Consider the following 26,741-nt stretch of genomic DNA (forward strand, 5'->3'; position numbering starts at 1 on the left):
AAAAATAAAATAAAATAAATTAAAACAAAAAGGAAAAAATTAAGATTTCTTGAAAGCAGGCATCAATATTCAATTATTTCCCCAATCCTGCATAACTATATCTGTTAATCTGAGCAACAGATTTGATGATAAAAATAGATAATATAACAACCATTGTTAATTAGCTATTCCTGTTTTGAAAATCCGTAGCATATGTATTATTATATGTTACCCTGTTTCTCTATTTTTTCTATTTGTTTCTGCTTCAAAATAAAATTAATTTCTTAAAAAAAAAAAGAGTGAACAACAATGTAACTAGAACTGAGAGCCCTAACAAACCATGTGGCAGGGTATTAACTAAATTTGGACCAACTTCAAATGACTAAAACACTACCAAGTATATTCTCAACAAAAATAGAAGGAAATTTAAAAAAACAAAATTTGGGGGAATTCACAAATATGAAATTAACACACTCCTCAGTAAAAGTAGTAAAATGAAGTCAAAGGAGAAATTAGAAAATACCTTAAGAATGAAAATAACATAATGTACAACAGTAACAAAACTAAAAAACCTTAGGACTGAAAATCTTAGAATTAGAAATAAAAGCAGACATTACGAACAACTTTACAGAAGTGAAAGGAAAGTAAGGGGCTGGGGAGATGGCTCAGTGGAATAAGCGTTTCTCTGGCAAGTGCAAGGGCCTGAGTTCAATCCCTGGTTCCGCAAAAAAATAAATAAATAAATAAATAAATAAATAAAATAAAGATTGACACGACACAAATTAATTCCTAGTAACATACAAATTTTGGAAAGTATTACAGGGAAATAATAGAAAACGTGTGACTAGCATGACAGCACATGCCTGAAATCCCTACCACTTAAGAGGTTGAGAAATTTAGACCATATCTCAAACTTTTTTTAACAAACAGGGCTAGGGCACTAAAACATCACTGAGTTCAATCCTGAGTACAAGTCAATAAAATCAAGTAAAAAAGAAAGACAATTTAAATAGGCCACACCAAGTAAAAAGACTGACTTAGTAACCAAAAAAACAACACACAAAGAATAGCCCAGGTTCAGGCAGTCACACTGCCAGATTATACCAAATATTTCACATGAAGTGTTCATTACAGAAGAATACTTCTTAACCTCATTCTATAAAGTCACTGACACCAAACCCAAAGACAGTATAAGAAAACTACAATCAGTGTGAGTATGGGTGCAAAAATCCACAACATAATAGTAAAACGAATCAGCAGTATATAAAATAATACAAAGACCGGCCAGATAGCTCAGCAGATTAAGGCGCCTGCTTAGGCAGACACAGAGACTGAGGTCCGATCCCAGAGTGTGCTGAGAAGGCAACTGAAACTGGGTGTGAGGGCCGGGGAGATGGCTCAGTAGAATAAGTGCTTCCCTAGTAAGGGAAGCAATTCAATTCCCAGTTTCACCAAAAATAAATAAAGAAATGTTTAAATATAAATAAATGTAACTGAGTGTGTTGATGCACATGCACCTGTAATCCCAGCACTTGGGAAGCTGATACAGCAGGATCACTACGAGTCCAATCTGTTAGTGCCACCCTGTAAACCCTATATTAAATGCATACAAATAGAAAAAATAAAATAAAATAATACACAACAAAGTAGGACTCATCTCAGGAATCCAAAGTTGGTTTAACATCTGAAAATGGAAACTCATATTCTGTTATTAGAAATGAGGACATCAGGGCCAGTGAGACAGCTCGGCGGACTGAGCACCTGCTTAGGCGAGCGCAGAGACCTGATCCTCAGCACCGCATGTTGTGCCAGCCAATGCACACCTACACTCCCATCACTGGGGAGGGTAGGAACAGGAGGATCACTATGAGTCCAAGCTGCAGAGTAAGACCCTGTACCAAGTACATTCAAAACAAGAAATAAGGACATCATTTTTTATTTTTTAAAATTTTTATTTATTGGGAAATAAATATGAATGAGACAGTTTCATAGCTGATTAATAGGATAGTTTTGATAATCAATACATTGTACATTGTTATCTTCTTAGTGGTTATCCATAGTACAAGAAGCAGACAGGATATTCTGTCCAAACACGGTTAGTACACCTCTTCTCATTGAATTAAGCGAAAGTAGCCGTAAATTTATCCTATTTTGTATATATAAATACAAAATGATCTTTCCTTTGTATCCTTTTTTTTTAAACTGTCTGTCAGAGGTGAATATTCTATTGGTATCTAAATACTATAGGCGTTTGAATTCAACTAAACAATCTAACTAGCAGTCTATAACATTAGTGGGTTATCCTCAGAAGTTACTGACTTGAGTCTTTTACAGCTCATCGTATTAATATGGCTTTACTTTATATACCTCGTTTTTATACTTTTCTGCTGGATGGTTAACACTAAGATATAGCAAGACCTATATAACAAGAAATGTAACTTTTGTATCTGACAAGGCCAGTCAAGCACCCTCAGGATTCATCCTGTAGCCCATACCGCCCTTTGTATATCCTTTCGTCAGTGTCAGACATGAGGATGAGTCATGGCCACTGCTTGACCAATTTGCTCTCTATGAAAGCCTGAGAGAATGTTTTTTCGCTCCATGTGACTCTTCCCAGGCACACTATACATCATCGAACACATTCCTCTTGTGGCTCCATAATCTTCTTGATCAGAAAATTTGGAGCACAACTGAATTATATGTTGTTACAGTACAGGTTCTCCTATGAAGGACATCATTTTGAGCACAGAATTTAAGATTATTTAAAAAATTAATTCCTCATGACACAGTTTATTACCTCTTAAGGTAATTATTAGACTTTTTTTTGTTTGAAAAACCATGTCATTAAAAATAAGTATGTAATTTGAACTCAAGGATAACAGCTTACCTTAACATTTGACTTCTTTGAGAAATTTACCACTACTCCCCAGCCAAAGTCATCTCCTTCATTCTTTACCTGAAAATAAGCAAGTACACCATAATACATCACAAAGGCTAGTGCAGCTTCCCATCCTGATGCTGTAAGATAGAATTTTTTTTAATTTCTTACTATTTTCCAAAGATAAATGCTAGATTCAAGTGCCAAGATCTTAATTTTATAGGAAAAAAGAAAAGACAACGACCATAGGTCCTTAGAATAGGATTCAACTGCCAAACAAAATGAGTGTAATTTATTTTAAGAATATTTTAAGTTTTCTGCATTTAAAAACAATGTAAGAACATCTAAAATGAGATTTAGATAACATTTGATAATCAGAAATATTTTATATACTAATTCCAAAATTATTTCAATTTGTATTTCCCAAAATGAAAACCACTGGTGATTTTCAAAAAGGCCTTTACAAGGCCCATCAATTAGTGTCATGAAAGAGGTAAAATAATAATAGATCAATTATTGTAGCAGGAAGCATTTTACGTAGTAAGTACTAGATTTTTATCCAAAATATTTTAAAATACGGAAACAGTGAAATATTTTATGAATAACATACCTTTACCAAACGACCTGGCTGTAGAAACGGTAAGCAGTATTTTGGTTTATGAATATATTCTTCAATTTCTTTACCCAATTTGGCAAGCTGCTGTCTAATCTTGTAATAGATGACTACGCTTTCTTCATTGGGAATTACTATTTTATTATACTGTTGTTCCGAGTTCTTAACCTCTGAAAGTAAAACATACATATAACACACTTATATATATTATATCCATCAATTACATTTTTTTCTACTACAAGAGCAAGTATAAGGAACAAAGTCAGTTTGCACAGAACGCACTGAAGTTCAAAGGAAAAGATTCTCTAGAGATGATTTAAGGCTTGGGGCTAGTTATCCCCTTCCTTCTCCATTAAGGTTCACCTCAGGTCTCAGCCTATGGCCGCTATCCTCCTGCTGTACAATTCTACTCACTGCCCTAACTCTACCTCTAATGTTGACTTCCCTTCCTCACTCCTGCCAGAGCGCCTCCAATCCATTGTTAACAAAATACTTTTGTTGTGATAAAATACACACAACATAATATTTACCATGAGTGATATTTAGTATATTCACAATGCATACAATCGTAACCTTTATAAGTTCAAGAACCTTCCCACCACTCCAACCTGAAACTATACCCATTAAGAAAATACTTCATTTTTTACCTTTGCAAATCCTTCTCTGTGCTTGCTGTCTCCATGGATCTTTCTATTCTAAGATTTCATATATATGGCAACAGGCAAGATGTGGCATTTTATGTCTGGCTTGCTCTCATTAAGCATGTTCCCATGAGTTATCTATACTGAGCATGCACTAGTAGTACTTCATCCAGAGTGTCTGGATAATACTCTACTACAGGGACATACTACATCTGTCAACAGAGCTATCAGCTGATGGACATTTAGACTGGTTTCACTCTCTGCTTACGATGTGTGGTGCTGCTATGAACATCCAACAAGTTTCTGACTGAATCTTTTCTTTTTTTTTTGCAGTACTAGGGATCGAACTCAGGACCTTGCACTTGCCAGGCAGGCGCTTATGCAGCTGAACTATGTCCCCGGCCCGCAATTCTTTGGATATACAACCAGGCATGGAGTTGCTGGGTGATGTGGTAGTTCTATATTTAACTTGATGAACTGGCAAACTATTTTCCATAGTGATCACAACATTTTGTTGTCCTCCCCACCCCCTTTTTTTTTTTTTTTTAGTTCTAGAGATCAAACTCAAGAGTCTGGCATTGTTGTGCATCTGAAAAATAAATATGAAATGATCAGAAATATTAAGGGAAGAGTAAACTGTTTTATGCTGTCATTCACATAAGTTGTTTTTTGGGTTTTTTTTTATAGAGAAAGAAATTGACTTCTTTGGATCTTTAAGCATTTTTCATTCCCCTAAGGCATAGTAGAGTTTAACTGTGCCTGTATTAAAAACAAATAAATTGTTCCCTTTGTACTAGAGATAAAAAGGAATCTATAGTTTGCCACTACGAAATAAACTCACTAAACATATTTTTAAAGACCATTTCACAAATTTAAAAGCCAGAAACAATGAGCTAGTGAATGTAAAGTGTTTAACACAAGGCTAGGTATAAGGTAAATATTTAACTAATATTAATTAAAAATAGCAGTTATTGCAAAAACTGCATGTGCCTTTTAGTTTAAAAATAAAAAAGCACATGTATGAGAAAGAACAAACTACAAAATATTAACAGTGGTTTTTTGGGGTTTTTTTGGGTGGAACCAGGATTGAACTCAGGCCCTTGCACTTGCCAGGGAAGCGCTTATTCCACTGAGCCATCTCCCCAGCCCCTTAACAGTGGTTTTACAGTTGCTTTTGTGTAAGAATAATTTTAGCTTTCTTCATTTGCTGCATTTTGTATTTCCATTTTTATGATTATGCACTGTACTTGTAAGATTAAACAAGCCTATACCTTAAAAAAGTCTTGGTTTTTACTCAGATCTATGTGATGATCAGTTATACTACATGAATGTACTTCTATAGAACTTAGTTTTGTACTTCAGAAAACACGATATTAAGAAATGGAAATTTGGGGCCAGGGAGCTGGCTCAGTGGAATAAGCACTTCCCTGGCAAGCGCAAGGGCCTGAGTTCAATCCCCAGTTCTGCCAAAAAAAAAAAAGTATATAAAAAGATACACACACACCATAAAATTAAAAAAAATTAAAAAAAGAAATGGATATTCTAGAGGGCCAAGCAAATAGCTCAGAGGATTAAAAGCACCTGCTTAGGCAGACATATTGGCCAGGATTTGATCCTTGGCGAGCTGTGCTGGCCCTGCCCCTGGGGTGCACTGAGAGGGCGATTAAGATTGGGTGTGGTGGTGCGCGCCTGTAATCCCAGCGCTTGGGAGGCTGAATGCAGGCAGATCACTGTAAATCCGATCTACATAGTAAGACCCTGTAAACCCTTACTAAAATACAAAAAAAAAAAAAAAAGATGGAAATTCTAAGAGTCAAACTCAAATCCAAGTTAAGATGCCATAGCACACTTAGAATGGTGAAAGATCAAGATTAAATATACAGATATTTCTTACAAGTCAAATTTTAATCTACCAGGCGTTATTTTATCATTCAGGGATATATATTATCTTATGATAGGTATACTTAAAACAATGAACTACACTATGGTAGAACCAATTCAAACAAGTGCTTGGCCAGTCTTTTTCTATTTTCACTTGGAATTGTTCCAGACTACAGTTCTGCAGTCCTTTATATAAGGATCAAGATTTGTCTCACTAGCAAAACACAAGGCCAACCTAGCCAAAAATATGGTTGTTTTATTCAATTTAGTTGAAAGAAGGGTGTTATGTTATTTTACACTTACTCTCTACTACTCCCGGAATTGCTCTGTAATGCTGAAATTGGTAGAAGGATTTTTCTAGCATATACTCAGGATTAATTTCTTCAACGCGCAGTAAGTTCAAAACCATGTTGTAGGTCAAATGGAAAGCACTATTGAGAGGATCAGCTGAGCCCTAAGGGAGAAAAACATGCCAATTTTATATGCTTTTCAAATATACTTTCACAAGTAATTTTAACCTGATAAAATGCTAATTACTTAATCTGCTAAAATCTAGTATACAATGTGATACAACACTAAGAAATACTGTTCTTGCTTTGACCAAAACAAAGTGCTAACAGTTCTCTTTGCCTTCCAAATACGCTCCACAATTGCTTTTTCCAGCCCTCCAGTGGGTGGCAGCCACAGTAGGTAGTGGAGGTAAACAACTAACTACTCTTTGGACCTATTTTTAATTGTCAGTGTTAAGACACAGGTATACGCAAAGACTTTGTGAACAAAACCCTGACTGCACAGGAAAAATTACAAGAATCAACTGGGATCACATCAAATTAAAAAACTTTTTGCACAGCAAAATAAATTATCAGCAGAGTGAAGAGACAACCCATAGAATGGGAAAAAAATTTTTAATTTTTCAAACAAAGGGCTACTATTTAAAATATAAGTTAAAAAAAAATTAGACCTTAAATTCAAAGACCCAATCCAAACACGGCATCTGCAGTAGACATTTCTCAGATGAAGAAGAAACAGCAGGAAATGCAAATTAAAACAACACTGAGATACCATCTCACCCTGGAAAGAAGTTAACCAATAACAAATGCTGGAGGGGATGTGGAGAAAAAGGAACCCTTTTTCGCTGTTGGTGGCAGTGCAGACTGGTACAATCGCTATGGAAATCAGTGTGGAGATTTCTCAAAATCCAAACCTGGGGGTTCCACTTGACCCAGCTATTCTCATTGGGGGATGTCCCTAAACAGTTAAAAGCACCATACCACAGAGACACGTGCATACCCATGTCTACAGCAGCACAGTTTATAAGAGTTAAATCTTGGAAACAACTCATATGATCACCAACAGATGAATGGAGAAATACAATGCAGTCCTGATACACAAATGCTGTACTACTCTGCCATAACGGGTAAAGCTGAATCATTGTAAGTAAATGGATGCACCCTGGGACCATAATTTGAAATGAAGACACCCAAGCTGAAATATCCCATTGTTTTGCTTGTTTGAGAAAGCTAAAGGGTAAATAAGGAACACAATGAACAGATAATCAAAAGTGGGAAGAACATGTTCAAGTGGAAAGGGAAGAAGGGAAGGGAGACGAAGAAAAGGGATTTTAGAAACAAAAAATGGAAGAAAAAAATGCAAACAATGGTGGGTGGAAGAAGGAGAAAGGGAGGGGAGGGGGATGAGAGAAAAAGAATTTAGATATATACAGGTGCAATTCCACATGAGCATGAGCATTAGATAAAACAAATGGGTATTAATAAAAAAAAATTTTAAATTCTTTCAAATGTCTTGTTTGAAACTGTTATTTCAGGTACATACAGAAGCATACTACTCGGTATGGTATAAAACTACTGCTCCCAAAGAAAGAACTTAAGAGAAATACTAGCCTCAGAACTGAACACTCAATTTAGTTATGAAAATTATAAACTCATCTTTCTTATGCATAAATACTCACAATAAATCTTTTGTTCATACAGAAGGACCCCAAGTACATATTAACTTTTGATTGTAAAACCCCTTCTGTCCATTAGCCCTGAAAGTCAAAACACAACCCCTCCCACCTTCACAGAGCTTACTTAGCTTACCCGCAGATAACTTCCATCATAAAATTTTTACTGATAATCAGTGCAAAATCATCTTAAATTTCCCTGAAATGGAATTACTAGAACTCATTTTCTAGCAGTAAGTCTTGCACTACTTTCAACACGTTCTATGGATCCTTGATCAGTCTGGTGATGGCACCTGCCTGTGGGATGGTGCCCCCATACTCTAAAGGACTCCAAGTTTGAACTATTTCTGGGAGATCCATAATAAAGAGCAAAGTAAAAGATACATTAGCAATTGGACAGAGTTTAGCAAAAGGGAAGGAGACCAAAGGATTGAGGGGGAGGAATGAAAAGCAAATAATGTGTTACGTGTATGCACCAACTCCCACGAGAAATGTAATCTTTATTGCAAATGTACTCACAAAAATTTTAAAAAATAAATAAGGGCTTGGGGTGTAGCTCTCTGCAAGTGTTCTGGAATCAATCCCCTTATGCCAAGCACTATCCAAAACACTTTTAAAAAATGTTCAACTGTTTCTTGGCTTTTGGGCTATGAAGTACAGTAAATTTTTAGGAACATGCATAATAAAATACTAAATACATAATTCCTGTACTGCGCTACATATACAACCCGATGAAAAGAAAATACATATATACAAACGTACATTAATATTCATAGCAGCACTAATCACAGTGGTCAAAAAAGCAAAAATGAACCGAACTGTCTATCGACTGATGATACAAATGTGGTATACCCATATAATGGAATCCACATCAATAATAAGGAATGCAGTATTGATACATGTTACAACATGGTGGAAACTTGAAAAAAGTCAGATGAATCTGTTTATCTGAAACATTCTGAATATGTACATCTATAGACAAGCAGGATTAGTAGTTGCCCAGGGCGTATTGTATTAAGGAATTTAGGGAGAGAAAAGTGATTGACACAGCTTTTGGGGGGTTACTGGACAATTCCGAAATAGTAGAAGACACAATATAATTTTTCAAATAGAGTTAACAAATGTCAAGTAAATGAAATGAAAAGTGAAAGAACCTGAGACTGTCATAAAAGTATAAACCTCCTACAACTGGTAGGAGGTAATGTCATCTTGCTTTTCCATACATAAGGTATGAGGGGAAAAATAATACTGGCACAGTTAAAACAAAACAACAAGAACAACAAAAAATCGGGGCCAGGGAGATGGCTCACTGGAATAAGCACTTCCCCAGCAAGCGCAAGGGGCTGAGTTCAATCCCCAGTTCCGCCAAAAAAATGAAAAATAAAAATAAAAATAAAAAACAAATTTTTGGTCATGTGTAATTTTCATTCCCTGAAGAACTAAATAAAGTTAAATAACACTAATGTAGTTCCAAGTATTCTTTTTAAAATATCATATGATCGCTATGAATATGTACATATTGTCTTCACTCACATAAAAACTGTATACACCTTTATGTATTCTTGCTTCAGCATATCCTAGTTCAAATTCTCCACAAAGTGCTTGAGTTTTGGAACAAAACAGTCTATTTCATATCCTGACACATCCTACCATGACTCAAAGCTTCTTTTACATAAAAAAACAAGCTGGCAATCAATATGTTTTTAGTTAATGTTAACCTTACTATCTTGTTTTCTCTAGAGCTTTTTAACTTCTTACTAAACGAAAGACAAGGAAAGCAACCAGGTCAAACTTTCTGAGAAGTTCTTCAAACAAAAGTAAAAATAAAAATGTAAATGAAAATCCTAGATGATTCAAAACTCAAAAACCAAGTAAAATAAAAGCATGATCTGTAATAAAGCTTAAGAACTTAAACTTATGATAAGACTTTACATCAAAACAGTTAACTGGAAAAGTATATTGCTGAATTAATTTATTAAGCTATTTAGGCTTGCAAAGTAGAGGATGCTGTCTGATATATTTGTTCTTTTTTTTTTTTGGTGGAACCGGGGATTGAACTTAGGCCCTTGCACTTGCTCCACTGAGCCATCTCCCCAGCCCCTTGTCTGATATATTTAAGTATCATAAGTCCCACTTCCTATTTTGACAGATAAAAGAGTAAGATATGCAATGGAGGAGGCAGAAAGCAGAATCTTAAATCTGCAGGGTACATTACTTTGGTCTCCTCTGGAGAGCTGCACAGTGACTCACCAGTATGGAAGTGTTCTTTGCCTAGTTAAGGAATTGGGTATGGTACCTCAGTATTTTAAATAGTTATACTCTTCTACCTTCTCAAGTACAAATAGTTTAATCAATTTAACTACTTCAACAAGTACCTGAACTGATACAACTAGTTTCAAAGTGGCTTCTGAAAAATATTCCTAGAATTCTTGGCAGGAGAGATAGCTCACTAGAATAAGCACTTGTCTGGCAAGTGCAAGGTCCTGAGTTCAATCTCCAGTAACACACACACACACACACACACACACACACACACACACACAGAACCTTAACGCAGTTACCTTAAGTAGCTGTTTTCCAACTGTTGGGCTCATCTTTTCATCAACCATAAGAATCACAATTCCTCTGTCATCCATCCCCCTTCTTCCAGCACGACCAGACATTTGAATGTATTCACCAGAGGAAATCTGAATGAATGGAATTAAAATTCAGAGTTTAGGAGATAAAGTGATAAAAACATACTCTTAAATTTTCATTTATTACAAAATTCACAAGTACAAATTATATCCCCCAAGAAAGGAACATGATAAAAAATATGAGCTTTTAGGAGGGCTAGGAATGGGGCTCAGGATAGAGTGCTTGTCTAATATATCTAAAGCCCTGGGGTTTCATCCTTCCAATCAGAAAAAAAAAAAAAAAAATACACCAGCAACAAACAATTGTTCAGGAGTTTAAATAAAAGCACAAAAATAGACAATACTTCAGAATACTGTTGCAAACTAAATTTTAGCTCCAAGATGATTTAATTTCAAAACTAAAGTGAGTGCCTGTCTAGCAAGTGCAAGGTCCTAAGTTCCATTCCCAGTACCAAAAAAAAAAAAAAAAAAAAAAAAAAAAAAAAAAAAAAACAAAAAAACTACTGTTGCATATTTTCTTTTTTTATTTAATTTTATTGGGAAAGTAGCAATAAGACAGTTTCAAAACAGGTTAGGACAGTTACAATAATTAATACATTGCATATCGTTGTCTTCGTAGTAGTTATTCATAGTACAAGATGCAGACATGATATCTTGTCTAAACACTACCAGTTCAAGACTTTCTTCTCATTGAACTAAGAGAAAGTAGCTGTATATCTATGCTATTTCGTATTGTACATTTTCAAATATGCCACAGCTACCAGGAATACTGGCTAATGTACTAGCATAAAAAAACCCTTTCAACAGATACTTTAAAAATATTAAAGCCAAACAATAAACCAAATTCAATCAAGCACTTAATTTTTGAGAGCTTGTCTGGAGGTGCTAGCAGGGAAGTGCAGCTACTCGGGTACCCCTGACAGATGAACAGCCCCCCTCTGTTGGGGCTGGTTGTCCTCTTTGAGCGTGCAGCTTCAGGTGGGACACACATGGAACACTGAGGGAAGAAGGGGACCTGCCTAACCAGCCAGATTAGCTGAATCAACCTGGCGATCAATGGGACGACAGAAGTCACAGCCAGATCGCCCTTACATCCCCAACTACTAATTCTAGTTTCAATATAATTAAGTTTCTGAATCTGCAAAATGAGATGAACATAAAACTAACTCTTAATAAAAAGCACAATTATTGGTTTGTGTCTCTGGAGTCTGATAAAAGTTCATATATCATTAAGAACAATCTGGCAAAAACAAGGTTGGCAATCTTTCTACGTACAGGTTTTCAGGACAGCATGCAACCACCTGAACACTGGGAAAAAGTATTCATGTAAGTGATATATGTATTTTTTTTCTCCTATGAAAAAACTCTAGATTCCCATTAAAACAAAACAAAACAAAATTATGATTAAAGAAAACTTGAGGCTAAAGAAGTAAGAATGTCTGAGTCAGCGAGATAGCTCAGGGGTCTAAAGTGCCTGCTTGGGCAAGCTTAGGCAGATGCAGGGGACTGTGGTTCGACTGTGGCCCCACATGCCACGCCAGCCCCACCACCAGCCCCACTGTTAAGAGTGGGCTGAGCTGTGCCTCCAGCACAGGATGTAAGAATGTCTATGTTAATCAGGCCCAGGATTAACACCGACCTGACCACATGGGAAGCATTTTGAAAAAGCAGTGCAATGAAAAATTTCAAAGAATCCAAGAACGCTGTTACACTGTACTATACTACAATTTTAAATTTCAAAATTATGATCTCAAATCATGAAGAAAAGCTTGCTCTGTTACATTCAGCTACGTACTTACCCTTGCTCCAGGTACAAGAACCACCCTCACAAAAGAACAAAGGACACTGAGAAATCCGTAACAAAAGGTTTAGTTACCTAGTCCCATATGGAAAACCGATGGATTGTAAAGAACAAAAAATTACATTAAAATATAAAATTTAAAACCTTGGCTGCTTTCTGATTAAAAATCATACTCTAGAAATCAGACTTTTTTCAATTTAAAAAAGTTAACCCAATGGTCACAAAACAGCATCTGCACTCCATGTATTCCTTGACTTCTGTTAGAACAGGAGAACACTGGCCGTTGACAAGCAGGAAAGAGTCTGTAGGGCCTTAAACTCCACTTGCTGCATGTATTTGGGTTAACAACTCTTACAGCCTACACCAAATGCTGCCTGATTCTGTCCGACTTCTACAACTTTTTAAAGCTACTCCTTTTAATATATGGCCCTTGATCATTTAACTTGGTTTTAAAGTGAAGCGTAAGCACCAACGACTTGCTAATGTCCTGGCCCCTGCTTTCTACCAAAAGGTGGTGTTTCATCAAACAAAAGCCGTCTTCCTCAGGCAGAGAGATTTTTGATCCCTGGCTAGGTCGGGTCAGCACTTCAAACTCCAGCCTGAAGTTGCAATAAAAGACAGCTCTTCAGAACAACAAAACAAGACAGCTCTCCGGCCTCTTTTCTATCCCTTAACAATAAAGGATCAAAGTTGAAGGGAGACAGGTGAGGTAAGACAGAAGAAATAAAGGCAGGAAGGACTACAGAAAACAGTAATTTTAAAGTAATAAATCATACTTACAAAGTACTTGCAAAGTTCCCCATGATTATCTCCCTGTATTCTCTACATCTGCGTATGCTTTTTTCTTTCTAGGTCCCTCATGCCCCAAATCCCTTGAAGATATTTTGATCAATTAACAGTTTACCCCCAGCATCACTCATTATTTGGGCAGGTGTCATTGCAACCAGTTGATTTTTTGTATTTTACAAATTTGACCATGTTGTCACTTTTATATTCCTTGTCATGTACCTTGTAAAAATAAACGAAAAAATTGCAATTTTTGATCATCCTGCATTTAAATAATTGGACTGTTAAGTGGTTAAGCCCATAATTTAGCTTAGTTGATAAAGGGAAGGCAGAAATCTAATCTTAAAAGAACAGACTGAGAGTTCAAAGAACGTTTTTAGGCAAAACATTTGAGATCTCTCAGCTTAAAAAAAAAAAGCTAGCTTCATGCTTTCTACCGTAAATGGGCAGTTACATATCTGTGGGCAAGCCATCCTTCTTGTGTAAACTAAAATCAAGACAGAATTCTCTAAATTCCCAATCCCTGGGGGGTGGGGGTGGGGTTTCTCAGCCCTAAAAAATAATGCACGTCTCTCAAGGGGGCTTTTGGTGGAACCAGGGATTGAACCCAGGCCCTTGCCAGGCAAGCACTTATTCTCCTGAGCTATCTCCCTGGCCCCCTTATTAAACTTCTTTACCCCTCTTAAAAAATAAAAAAGTTCTCAAGTTATAGAAAATTTGGAAGACATAATTTCTAAAGAGAACTGGCTTGCCTCATACTTTTCATATTTTGTAATTAAGAAGATTCAAGAAAAAGTGCTTCGTCTTTCCAGTTCTTGCATGCATACTTAAAGGGTTTGATCTGTTATTACTGCTCAAAACTTCCCTAAGCATTAATAAATTTCAAACATAAAGGGGCAAGTAAAGGATTAGAGCAGTAAGTTGGTACCTGTCATTAATTGGTTCCAGAAGGAAAACAAAGTTCCAAATAATCTGTTCTGGCGGGAGGAGGCAGGGAGTCACCAGACACCTACAAGTTCTAGCTTGCACATGAACTAGCAAACAAGCACTGGAACAAATTTCCACAGGAAAATGACTTCAGCAGCACATATGATGAGCGTCAGAGCACTTAAGTACCACGGCATGCCTTGCACTGGATGCTTGTGACTGATCTCCCATCATTGGCTTTACCCTCCCAGACGTTCCACTGCCTGCGCCTGGCGAACACCCACTTCTGTTGCTGCTTATTTTAAGGGCTCCTGTGTGGAGCCTTTTCTGGCCTGTAGTGTACAACTAAGTTCCTTTCTTAAGCTATACCCTTCTATGATATTTAGACATAACATGATCAGACATATCCGTCAACTCTGACCCAATACTAAATTTCATTAAAAGGGCTGGGAGCTAACTCCCTAGACCTAAATAAATAAACAAATATTAAATTTCAGGGCTGGGGATATAGCTCAGTGGTATAGGTGACTGCCTGGCAATCACAAGGTCCCAAGTTCAATCCCTCGTACCAGAAAAAAACAAACAAATCTAAATTTCATCAAAGCTAAGATTACTTTTAGTTTTTTTGTGTTAGCACCCCAGTATCTATCTAACTTCTAGGACCATATTTTAAATGTGCTAGTTACTTTCTGAACAGAATATTTGCCTCTAGTTTCAAGATCTACTTTTTTTTTTTTTACCAGTTTACTATTTCAGGTGGGGGAGACAGCTCAGTACAATAAGCACTTGCCTGGCAAGCGCAAGGGTCTGAGTTCAATCCCCAGTTCCGTCAAAAAAAAAAAAAAAAAAAGAAGAAAAAGAAAGGGCAGTTTACTATTTCACCCAAGATCCCAACTTTCTCTGTTTCTTCTGTGTTGGAAAAGACATGTATGAAAATCTATCAGAATTTGTTTTAAACCTGGAGGGCAAAATAGTAATGTGCAACCCTAGTCATTTTAGTAGTGGTACTTTAATACCTTCCACTGTCAAAAATTCTAGATTTTAAAAAAAATTCTAGATTTAAATGTTTTAAAGCATTTGTGAATTATTTGTACATGTATTTCCCACCACTAAATTCCTTAACCTAAAGGAGTTTTACTTCTCTGCGAGGGTGTGGGAAAGGAAAAGACAGGGCAGAAATGAAAAGATCCACAGCCTCCTCTTGATGAACTTGTTACACAGCCTGAGTATTGCTTAGAACCAGGAGTATTTCAGATTTTTTACTTTTCTTCTTTGGATTTTGGAATATTTGTATAAGTGTTACCAGTAGAGCAGTCCCAATATGAAAATCTGAAATCTGTACTACAAAATCTGAAGTGTTCTGGGTATGTGCACCATTCAAATTTCAGATTCTGAACAATGTAGATTCTCATAGTAGGGAAGTTCCACCTGTATTAGGACAGTACACGTTTCTAATCATGTGAGCCAAAGTCATTTCAGATAAAACAAAGATAACACTTATTCAATATGTTAATTACTTACCCATCGGAAATCTTTCCCATCAAATTTACGGGCATTTGTAAATAAAACAGTTCTAGCTGGCATGTTAATTCCCATAGCGAAAGTCTCTGTCGCAAATAAGGCCTAAATGAATTATATAATTAAATCATGTCTTTAACACAGAAAATTTTCAAGTACAGAAAATGTCATTAATGCAAATCAGACTATTAGTATCTCTTAGCTCATAGACAAAGTTTGCACTAATATCAATTGGAGAATTTTTACACCTATATCTTGCCAGCGGCTCAGCAGCGTAAGTGCCTGCCTGGCAAATGCAAGGTCCTGAGTTCAACCCCCCAGTACAAAAAGCTATTTATTCACTAAAGAAAAACAAAGAGCCACATGTAATAAAATTCAATTAATAACCTGGGTATATAATTACCTTTTTGGTTCAAAAGTAAACCATGCATGATTTGAATGTATGCTCTTGGACATTTCTAAGAACACTGTTTTATGTATAATTAGTCTATTAGAATATTGTTATTCTTTAAAGAAAAGCCTGTAAAATTAAAACTTAAAAATTATACAAGAGCAATCCACTTTCCAGGTTCCTGTCTGTCCATCTCAGACAAAAGCTTTTTGATCTCTCAAAAAATTTCTTCCCACTCTTAAAAATTACAATGTAGAAGGAAACAATAAAGTTTTACCAGGACCCAAGTATAAATACTGACCAATTACTTAGCTTTTCAATATCCAATCTAGGGTTGAAGTTCTCACAATAAAATGCCTGTATGACTTAAAAATTTTAGTGACTTTTCATGTATAGCTATAAAATTACATTTTGAGGTTGTTAACCATTTTTATTACCACTTGAGTACAGGCATCACTGTCATATTTTTTTAAAAAAAAACTATATTAAATTCTCAATGGGTTAAATCAGAATATTCAAAAAACTTCTCCCTAAGTTTAACAAATAAATCTTTATTCTTTACATTAACCTTTTCAATTTTCATGTAGGAAGTTTAGTTACTGACAATTCCCTGTATAGTCATTAGATAGCATCTTCTCCAAAATCTTACTATATACAACAGCGGTTCACACTTCTTACTGGAACAAACTAATAATTTTTTTTTCACATACACTCCAATATTTATTAAGGGTATTTCATATAAAACCCATGTTCATTATATGAGTATTTCATAACAGTTTTTAAAGAAACAACAAAGTAATTTCCAAAGTACAAAACTGCCCACAGGAACGTGGCATAGTGGTACAGGGCATGTAGCAAACCTTGCCAGCACGGGCAAGGTCCTGGGTTCAATTCTCAACAGTGCAAAAACAAAACAAAACTAACTACAAATAATGTTCACTACCATTTTCAACATGTACACAGAACACAATTCTTGACCAAAATAAACAAAAATAAAATCGTACCTTTATCAATCCTTCAGAAAAGAGAATTTCTATTGTTTCTTTCAAAATAGGAAGTAGCCCTCCATGGTGAATACCAATCCCTCGCTTCAAAAGAGGAAGTACATGTTCAACCTGCAATTTTGGAGTAACATTTATAACAACATCAGGAAAAGGGAATTTAAGAATATTAAGCTCACTAATTAAGAAAAATAGGTAATTAAACAAGAAATAACTTTTGTTTAAAGAAACTGCTGAGAAAAGCTTTTCAGAATAAAATTAAAACCCAAACCAACATTCCCACAGCATAATAAAAACGTAACAAAATTCTGGCTTAGGTTTCTTTAACCTAAACACATAATCCCATTTAAGTAAGTTTTACAAATGATTTCTTTTTAGCACAGGGTCTCACTAGGCAGCTTGGACTCATAGTGATCCTGCCATCTCAGCCTCCCCTGCTCCGTGATTACAGGCATGCGCCACCATGCCTGGACTTGTCGCTGGCTCAGCGTGCCAGGGGATAGGGCCGGCATGGCATGTGGTACCAGGGATCAAACCCCGGTCCCTTTGCCTGCCTAAACAGATGCTTAGTCCACTGAGCTACCTCACCAGCCCTACAAATGCTTTGTCTCTTCAAACTTTTCACTATCATTTTTTCTCCCCAAAATTAATAAGCCATGACTGCAACACTTGTATCTCTGTAAAAGGGCCCGGAAGGGGCTTTGACCCTGTAGTTCCAGCTACTTGGGATGCAGAGGCAGGAAAAAAAAAAAATCACTTGAGTTAAAAGACAGCTTTTATTTCTTCTTTTTTTATGTATTTAGTACAGTGTCTTACTACACAGATCAGATTCACAGTGATCCTCCTGTTTTCAGCCTCTCAAACAATAGGATTATAGGTACGCAACACCACACAGTCTCACTTGCCATCTCAGCGTACCCAAAGGGCAGGGCTGAAATGGCATGCCAGAAATCAAACCCCGGTCCCTGCATATTAAAAGCCAGGTTTTGGGGCCAGGGAGATAGCTCAGTAGAATAAGCGCTTGCCTGGCAAAAGCAAGGGCCTGCAATCCCTGGTTCTGCACTCCTCACCAAAAATAAATAAATAAAACAAAAGCCAGTTTTTAACACAGTAAGACTCTTCCTTTTTAAAAATAGGCTAATCAATTCAAAATATATTGGATAAAACATATTTAACATAAACATGTATTTTATTTAAAAACAAACATTCTCCAAAAGATCATTAAAATACTATCACTAACATGCTAGGGTAAAGATATAAAGAAATAACTCAGTCCTTTAGTACTAGTAATTCAGCTGGGAAGGAGAACAATAAAATAATTTTAAATAACATTTTAAATGTCAAGAAGCATCCTACTGTACTCATGGTGGGCCCTTCTCCAATTAAAGTGTTCATTCATAGCAGCAAAATTTTTCTTTCATGCAATATATCTTTCATGCATTTGGTTGGTCTAAAGCACTTCTCAGCTTTGTATCAGCATAATCATGTGGGAAGCTTTCAAACGATTATAAAATCAGGATATAAACTAGACCAGTTATATCAAAATACAGGTATTGCAGCGAAGTATCAGCCTATTGCATTATTCTCAGGTAATTTCAATAAAAAAAAAAAGCACTTGTGAACTTTCTTACAAACACTTTTTTTTCATTTGGTGTACTCTATTTTATTTGGCAGTCTTTAAGAACTGAGAACTTAAATGGCTTAAAATTAGCCCTGAAGCTAAGCAGTAATTTCTAGACCATGCTAGCTTTTCTTTTATTATCTGTTTAATGTATTTGGTTGTTACATTGTCTCACTACACAGCTCGAACTCGTAGTGATCCTCCTGTTTTCAGCATCCCCAGCACTGGGGTTACAGGTGTGTGCCACCACGCCCGGACTCTGTGGCTGGCTCAGCCCACCCAGTACATGGTGCCAGGGACCGGGGATTGAACCTCGGTCCTGCACTTACCTAAGCAGGCGCTTTAGTCCACTGAGCTATTTCACCGGCCCCTATGCTAGCTTTTAGAAAAATGTACCTTTAGGGAGCAAAATCTTTCCTAGCAGTTTCTCAGCAGGTTAAATTATGAACTAAAGTTACTTCAGTACGTATTGCAATACGTGTGCTGTGGTGTACAAACAGTACAACATAGCAACGAAACTGAGAACAGTAGTTACCACACGCTATGTATTAATATTCATATTGGTAATATTCATACTGGTAATAAAAATTCACCTGAGGGAGCTTTTTATCTTCATCAGACAAGCAGTCAATTGCATTGCTGAATACTTCTTCAACCATCTTCTTTTCTTCATCTAGGAGAAAATACAAGGACACATTTTTTTTTTTTTTTGGTGGGATCGAACTCAGGCCCTTGCGCTTGCCAGGGAAGCGCTTAGTCCACTGAGCCATCTCCCTGGCCCCAAAGGACACATAAATTTTAAAATGAGTCAATGAATGATACCAAACTTCACACATTTCCAAGTATAAGTCTATAGAGAATAAAAGTAAAGAATGAGTATTTAAGATGGACAGAAAGTTGATCAAAAGCACCACAAAACGAATAAAATTCACTGCCTTTCAATATGAAATAAGGTAAATAAAAATAGTACTAACTACACTAAGTGCTTCACAAAGAATATTTAACTCTAATAACTACTGAACACAGGAACTACTATTATACCTATTTTGCAACTAAGGAGAGTGAGGTGAAGTACAAATAGCACTGGTATTAACTTCTAGTAGTAACAATTCCAGAGTCCATTCTTTCAGATATTACACTGCTTTCTTGTCCTATATCTAAAAAGTACTAGGTACTCAACAAATATTGGTTGCAGTAATCAATAGATAACCCCCAAATTTAAGTCTATTTGGCATCAGTAAAGAAAAATCATTTCTAAGCAGAGGAATTCACTCATAATATATAAAAATTACTGGCCATAAAAGGGTATTCAGGTTATCTGCCATTTTAGTTTAACCCACAGAAAAGGATTTCCTTAGAATCCATAGCATACCTGCTTTGATTCAACACAACTGCAGTTTGGTTTTGAATGAGTCAACACACCACCAGTTAACCTCAGAACTCTGGGAGGCTGAGGCAAAAGGATTTCAAGTTCAAGCCCCGCCTGGGAAACTTAGTGAGACCCTGTCTCAACATAAAGTATTAGAAAAAGTGCTGGCAATGTAGCTGTTACGGTTTGTGTCTAGGTGTCCCCCCCAAAGTCTCATGCTGTCTTGGGGTGGCTTCTGGAGTTTGTGATTGATTACTGTGGGTATGGTTGCTGCACCTGCCCTGGGGCAGGTAATTTGCATTACAATGTAAGGTGGGAAGAGAAGCTAGCTGCTTGAGCTGCTGCTACCCCTCCCTTGCACTCTTACTCTTTGCCACCACCAGGAAAGGTTGCTTTTTGCTCTGTGCTGCTCTGTGTTGGACCCAGCTGAGTGTGGACTGAAACCTCCAGTAACTGTGAGCTAAATAAACCTTTCCTTCCTTCATTTTGAGTGTCGGGTATTTGTTCCAGCAATGAGAGAAGAGTAACTGAGATAGTAGCTCAGTGCAAAAGCCCTGGGTTGAATCCCTAGAACTGGGAAGAAAAAGGCACTACTTCTCACAATATAGAACTGCAAATTCTAGAGGCAGAACCTAATGACAAGTAAGCTAGCAGTTAGCACGCTGCAATTTATAGCCAGGCTGTGCTTCTATTCTGGCTGTGCGACTTCACATGAGGTACATTAACAGTCAATGTATGTTTTCTACACGTTTCATCACTTTGAGCATTTCAGTACAGTTAAGCAAAAGGCAGGTTTTCTAGTTTGACTTTCTCAAGCAATGATGACAGTCTTTTCTCTAAGAGAAGATATTCTGACCAGGGGACCTACCCTTAAAAGAGTAAGAGAAAGCTGGAGATGTGGATCACTGCTTTTTGCCTAGCAAGAAAGAACTTGAGTAGCATGCATGAAACCAACCAATCCCTGTTGAAACTGGGCCAAGAACTACAGTAATGAAGTATAAGAAGGTATGATCTAATGTTTCTCAGCATTGTTCTATGAACTGAACATATGGCTGTGTACTTGCATCATTTGTAAGGGAAGAATAAATTATAAATCAAGGCCTCTTAAAGCCTACATGTGCTGAATGTCTACTGCTAACAGTAAAGAGCACAGAGTACACTGGTACATTACGAGAAGTAGATGCTCCGTCCATTCTCACACACCACTAGGACGGTGGAAATTACGCAGTACCTGTGTTGAAATCCAGCTTGGTCATCTGTAGAGCATAAGCTTCACAATCTTTCTTACTAAAACTGAAAATAATTACAGGCTGAAAATTTCTTTCCATAATCATCTTTACAATCTTGAACACATTTGATGGTCCTGTAAAAAAGATCAGATTAGCTCTACACGAAATGAAACTCAAATGGAAGACAAGCCTAATTGCAGCTAAAAGTATAAAACTTGTAAAATATAGTATAAAATCTTTATTGTTCTGGGTTAGACAATGCATTCTTGGCTATTATACCAAAAGGTGAAGCAACACAGGGGGAAAAATGTAAAATTAGATATAATCAAAGTGAAAAACTTCTGTGCCTTAACAGACCTATCAGTAAAGTAAAACACAGAGAATGGAAAAAAATATTGCAAATCATCTATCTGATAAAGGTCAAGTAATATAAAAAGAACTTTTCAACTCAACAAAAAAATCAAATTTACAAATAAACAAAAGGATTAAAACAAATCCTACTCCAAATATATACAAATGGCCACAGAACACATAAAAAGATGCTTACTGTCACTGGCTACAAGGGAAATCTGAATCAGAACTACAAGCATTACTTCATGCACACTATAAATCAACTGACACACAATAATAAGTACTGTCAAAGACCTGGAAAAATGGAACCCTCTCATATGTTCCAGAAAGGAATGTAAAATGACACTTGCCTAGCACACATGAAACTCACAATTTGGTAATATTCATAAAGTAAGAAAGACTTTCCATATGACTCAACAATTTCACTCCTAGATTCATTCATACACATGAAAAAGAGAACTCAGGTATTCCTACAAAAACCTGTACTACATGCAAGAATATATACAGCAGCATTATTTAGAAGTCAACAACCAAATGTCCTTTTACTGGTGAATGAAAATATAAAATGTGGCATATCTACATAATGGAATACTATTTGAGTATAAAAACCAATTAATCATGGTGTAACAGAGATGAACCTTAAAATCGTTATATTAAGGTAAAAAAAAAATCAATCACAAATGATTATTTTTATATGAAATATCCAGAAAAGGCAAATCCATAGCCAAAAGGTAGGTAAGTGACTGCCCAAGGTCAGGGTGAGTAAGGAAGGGGATGTGAACAACCACAGATAGAGATGGGCTTCTCCTGGGGCGAGGGGCTTGCAAAAATGTCTTGGAATTAGAGAGTGGTGATGGCTACACGTCTTTATGAATACATTAAAAACTACCAAGTTGTATATTTTAAAGCAGTGAACTTGACCAGGGAGATAGCTCAGTAGAATAAGCGCTTGCCCACCAAGTGCAAGGGCCTGAGTTCAAGCCCCGGTTCCACCAAAAACAAAACAAAACAAAAACCCTCAGTGAACTTTATGGCATGTGAATTGTATCAGAATAAAAAAAGTTAATTATGGTGATATTTACTTAACTATGTGAATATATTAAAAATCACTGAATACAGGTGAATTATATATTGTAAATTTTATCTAAATTGATACCATGTAAGAAAGAGATCAACGTTTATCCATTCTACTTTGTCACATTCCATTAGATCTTTAGCTTCACGAAAAAAACACTAAAGACCAAATGCCATAATAATTTGAAAATACAATTTACAAGTAAAACAATCTATAAAGAAAGTTCCAATTACCTTTGGTTCCTCCTTTCCGTCCCTTCTGGTCCCCTTTTGCCAAATCTCCTGCATCTCGAAGCACTTGCATGGCAGTATTAAAATTATCTTCTCTGAAGTCACCCTGGAATCACAGACTTTTTTCCCCCTCTGTTTCTTCATGAATGTTTAATCACAACTCAAACATTTCTCATGCCTCAAAATTACAAAGCTTTCTCAAATAATAAAAAAAAATTAATAGAATAACAGGAGTCAGGCGCCAGGGAGATAGCTCAGTAGAGTGCCTGCGTGACAAATGCAAAGTCCTGAGCTTATTTCCCAGCTACAACCAAAAAAAAAATCATAAAATAGCAGAAGTCACTAAAACAGTTTAAAAAATAATAGTGCTGAGGTAATAAAATGTGATATGGAGAAATGAAACTGGGAATGTAAAACATAAGACAGACATCTACCAAACACATCTGGAGCCTTGGTTCTCCAGTGTTTTAAATATTGGACAAGCAAATTCATGCATAAGAAAAACCACAAGTCTCAAATATAATTTTTAGGAGGGCTGGCCAAATAGCTCAGTGGATTAAAGCACCTTCAAGCAGGCTCATGGGCCAGGGTTTGATCCCCAGGCCTGATGTGCCGACCCCACCCCCAGGGCACCCTGAGACAGTGATTGAGACTGCGCGTGCTGGTGTGCACCTATAATCCCAGCACTTGGGAGGCTGAAAATAGGAGGATCACTATGAGTCCAATCTACATAGTGAGACTCTGAACACCCTGTAGACCCTTCCCTAAAATACAGAAAATATAAATAAATAAATAAATAAATAAAATATAATTGTTCTTTATTCATTTCCATGAGCTGGGATCTCGCTATGATGCAAGGGTAGCTGCAAACTCCTCGAAACCAGTAATCCTCCTACCCTGGCCTCTTAGGTAGCTGGACCCACAGGTGTGTGCCACCATGCCCAGGATCAAATATAATTTTTGAAATATGAATATATTCCAAATAAGTCAATTTTTGACTATAAAATTACTTTAGACGAAAGAGTACCTTCCTGAGTCATTTCCAACTCAAAATTAATAAAATTAAAATATAAATAATAAAGTATGATATTATAGATGGAAAAAGTATGTTATAGATGGAAGAGTGGCAATTAGTAGACAATAGTTTCTTACATTTTCATCAACCACAAGGTGAAGGCCATCTCCCCCTGCTGGGAAAATGTAGTGCTGCAGCGGAGTGGGTCGATAATCTGTGTAAATTACATGACAAGGCTGTAAAAAGAAAGAAAATTTTATGTCTGCAAAATAAAATTTTATATTTGAGGTACCCAAGAGACCTTGAGAAAATAAAATGATTAAAACAATGAAAAAGAAAATATTTTAAAAACCGTTTTTAAACTAGGAAAAGTACAATTAGGCGTATCAGATCATATTATCAACTTTGAAGTTCTGAGTTCTGTACATGAAGCCAAATACATGATCTAAACTTGAATGATCTATTACCTAGATAAGGCATCCTGTAAATACAGACAATGCCTCTGTTTTTATAAAGAGCTTTATGGCCAGGGAGATGGCTCAGTAGGATAAGCGCTTGACTGGCAAACGCAAGGATCTGAGTTCAATCCCCGGTTCTGCTAAATAAATAAATAAATAAATAAATAAATAAATAAAATGTCTGGGGGCCTGGCCTTAGCTCAGTTGTTTAAGTGGCTGCTTCCACAAAGCGTCAGGTTCCAGTTGCTGTAGTTCAATCCCCACAACACTTCAGCCAGCCATAACACCCCTGAGGGCATTCGGAGCAAAAAAAAAAACAAAAAAAAAAAACCTTATAAAGAGCTTTATGGTAATAAAAGGATTTCTAAGGTAAAATGAACTTTTGCCACAGAGGATTTTCAACTATATTGAAGTAGCAGGTTATTCTATCTCTTCTAGCAAATGAGTTTCTAGCCTACAAAACAACATGGGGAATGTTACAAAACCATTCCTATAGAGTTCATATTGTTTATCACAAAATTAAGTTTATGAGGACATCTGGGTAAAGGAAAAGACAATGGCATAAAAATAAAACCAATAAAAAATTTAGCACATGTAAATAAATGCTTGTCACAGTAAACAGATGCTTGCTACACAGTCCGATACCAAACTCCATTACTAAAGCAAAACAGAGTCAGCAAAAATCTGTTTCTAAGGAAAAAAAACATCACATCAAGCCAAATACTCAAGCAATGACTAGCTTTTCCTGGTACTAAGGCCTAGAAAAGACTGTACTGGACTCATGGCTCACTGACACAGTGATACAGTAATTTCTAAAGCTAGCAGATCACTTCTGAAAATCAGATTTGCAAGGCCCTCCATACTCCCACAAACTTAAACGTACTGGTTTTGAGATGGGTCTCAGAAATTAGCATTTCTAAAAATAACTTGATTTTGATAAGCTGACTGATATCAACAGTAGTTCCATATTAAAATGTCTTCTGTATTCTGAATAGCACTATGAAAAAAGTACAGGAAGGCAAACATAAAATTTTTGAACAATGAAGTCATTAAAATAGAGAACAAAAATACCTGTTTATGTAAATGACAAATCCACTCAGCAAACTGTCGGGCATTTGGAATGGTAGCCGAAAGAAAGACATAGTGGACATTATCAGGAAGCAAAATAATCGTTTCCTCCCATACCACACCACGCTCTGAAAAAAATAAATACACCTTGAAATTCTCTGCCATTTCAGAGGCAATACCTTTCTCTTACGTTTAGTAATTAAGACCTGCTGGTGGTGGTGCCTGCCTATCTAGCACTCAGGAGGCTCAGGCAGGAGGACCACGGCAAGTTCAAGGACAGCCTAGGCTACATAGTTAGTTCAAGGCAAGTCTGAACTACAAAGCAAGATCCTGTCTCAAAAACTACAAAAGTTAGGGCTGGGGACATAGCTCAGTGGTCTGACAAGCGCAAGGACCAAAGTCACTACCCAGTACTGCATGCCATGCCAGCCCCAGAACTCTAGGCATGCCTTGCTGGCCACTGAAATGAGGAGTGGTGCATGCCTATAATCCCAGTGCTGGGGAGGCTGAGACAGGACAATCACTACAAGTTCAAGCTGCAGAGTGAGACCCTGTACCAAATAAATAAATAGAAATGCAAAATTTATAAAATTTAATAATTAAATATGCAGACAACTTTACAAGCATATTTTTAGCCACAAAACCAGAAACTGTAGTCTTCATCATGAATCTAGTTAGTACACTAAACCACCATAAATATAATTTACTCTAAAACAACCTTCAGGGGCCAGCCAGATAGCTCAGTGGAATAAAGCGCCTGCTTCGGCCTGCCTGCGTTTGATTCTGGGTGTGCTGTGCTGACCTCGCCCCTGGGGGGCACTGAGATTGCAACTGAGACTGAGTGTGGTGGTGCGCTCCTGTAATCCCAGCACTTGGGAGGCTGAAAACTGGAAGATCACTATGAATCTGATCTATGTAGTGAGACCATGTATTCCCTGTAGAACCTATACCAAATGTATAAAAAATAAATAAATAAAACAACCCGCAGGGCTAGAGATGTGGCTCAGTATCAGGAGCATTTGCCTTGCGTGCATAAGGTTCAATCTGTAGCACCACATATATAAACAAAAACAAAACCTGCAAAGCGTAGGTTCATGATGCGTGTCAGCCCATGCCTGTAATCCCGGTACTTCGGAGGCTGGGGCAGGAGGATTGCTGCAAGTTCAAGACCAGCATGAGCTACCAAGTGAGCTCAAAGCCATGAACTGCATGGGGAGACCTTGTCTCAAAAAAAAAAAAAAGACAGCAGATTCAAACTGAATCTCTTTCTTTCTTTCTTTCTTTCTTTCTTTCTTTCTTTCTTTCTTTTT

General features: G+C 36.7%; 1 protein-coding gene across 1 annotated transcript in view; it reads right to left on the reverse strand.

The window, feature by feature from the left end:
- The window catches only part of Mtrex (Mtr4 exosome RNA helicase), a 102,247-nt gene that overhangs the window by 40,712 nt on the left and 34,794 nt on the right, over positions 1 to 26,741 (reverse strand). The window contains exons 8-18 of the mRNA XM_023708874.1: positions 25,435 to 25,559; positions 24,043 to 24,141; positions 22,894 to 22,996; positions 21,237 to 21,368; positions 19,230 to 19,309; positions 17,019 to 17,129; positions 15,627 to 15,728; positions 10,517 to 10,642; positions 6,296 to 6,446; positions 3,468 to 3,640; positions 2,867 to 2,935 (exon numbers count right to left, since the gene is read on the reverse strand). Of these exons, the coding sequence (XP_023564642.1) occupies positions 2,867 to 2,935; positions 3,468 to 3,640; positions 6,296 to 6,446; positions 10,517 to 10,642; positions 15,627 to 15,728; positions 17,019 to 17,129; positions 19,230 to 19,309; positions 21,237 to 21,368; positions 22,894 to 22,996; positions 24,043 to 24,141; positions 25,435 to 25,559 (1,271 nt within the window). The remainder of the gene's footprint in view (positions 1 to 2,866; positions 2,936 to 3,467; positions 3,641 to 6,295; positions 6,447 to 10,516; positions 10,643 to 15,626; positions 15,729 to 17,018; positions 17,130 to 19,229; positions 19,310 to 21,236; positions 21,369 to 22,893; positions 22,997 to 24,042; positions 24,142 to 25,434; positions 25,560 to 26,741) is intronic.

The sequence above is a fragment of the Octodon degus genome, unplaced genomic scaffold (genome assembly GCF_000260255.1).
Source record: "Octodon degus isolate 3935 unplaced genomic scaffold, OctDeg1.0 scaffold00001, whole genome shotgun sequence".
Lineage (NCBI taxonomy): Eukaryota > Metazoa > Chordata > Mammalia > Rodentia > Octodontidae > Octodon > Octodon degus.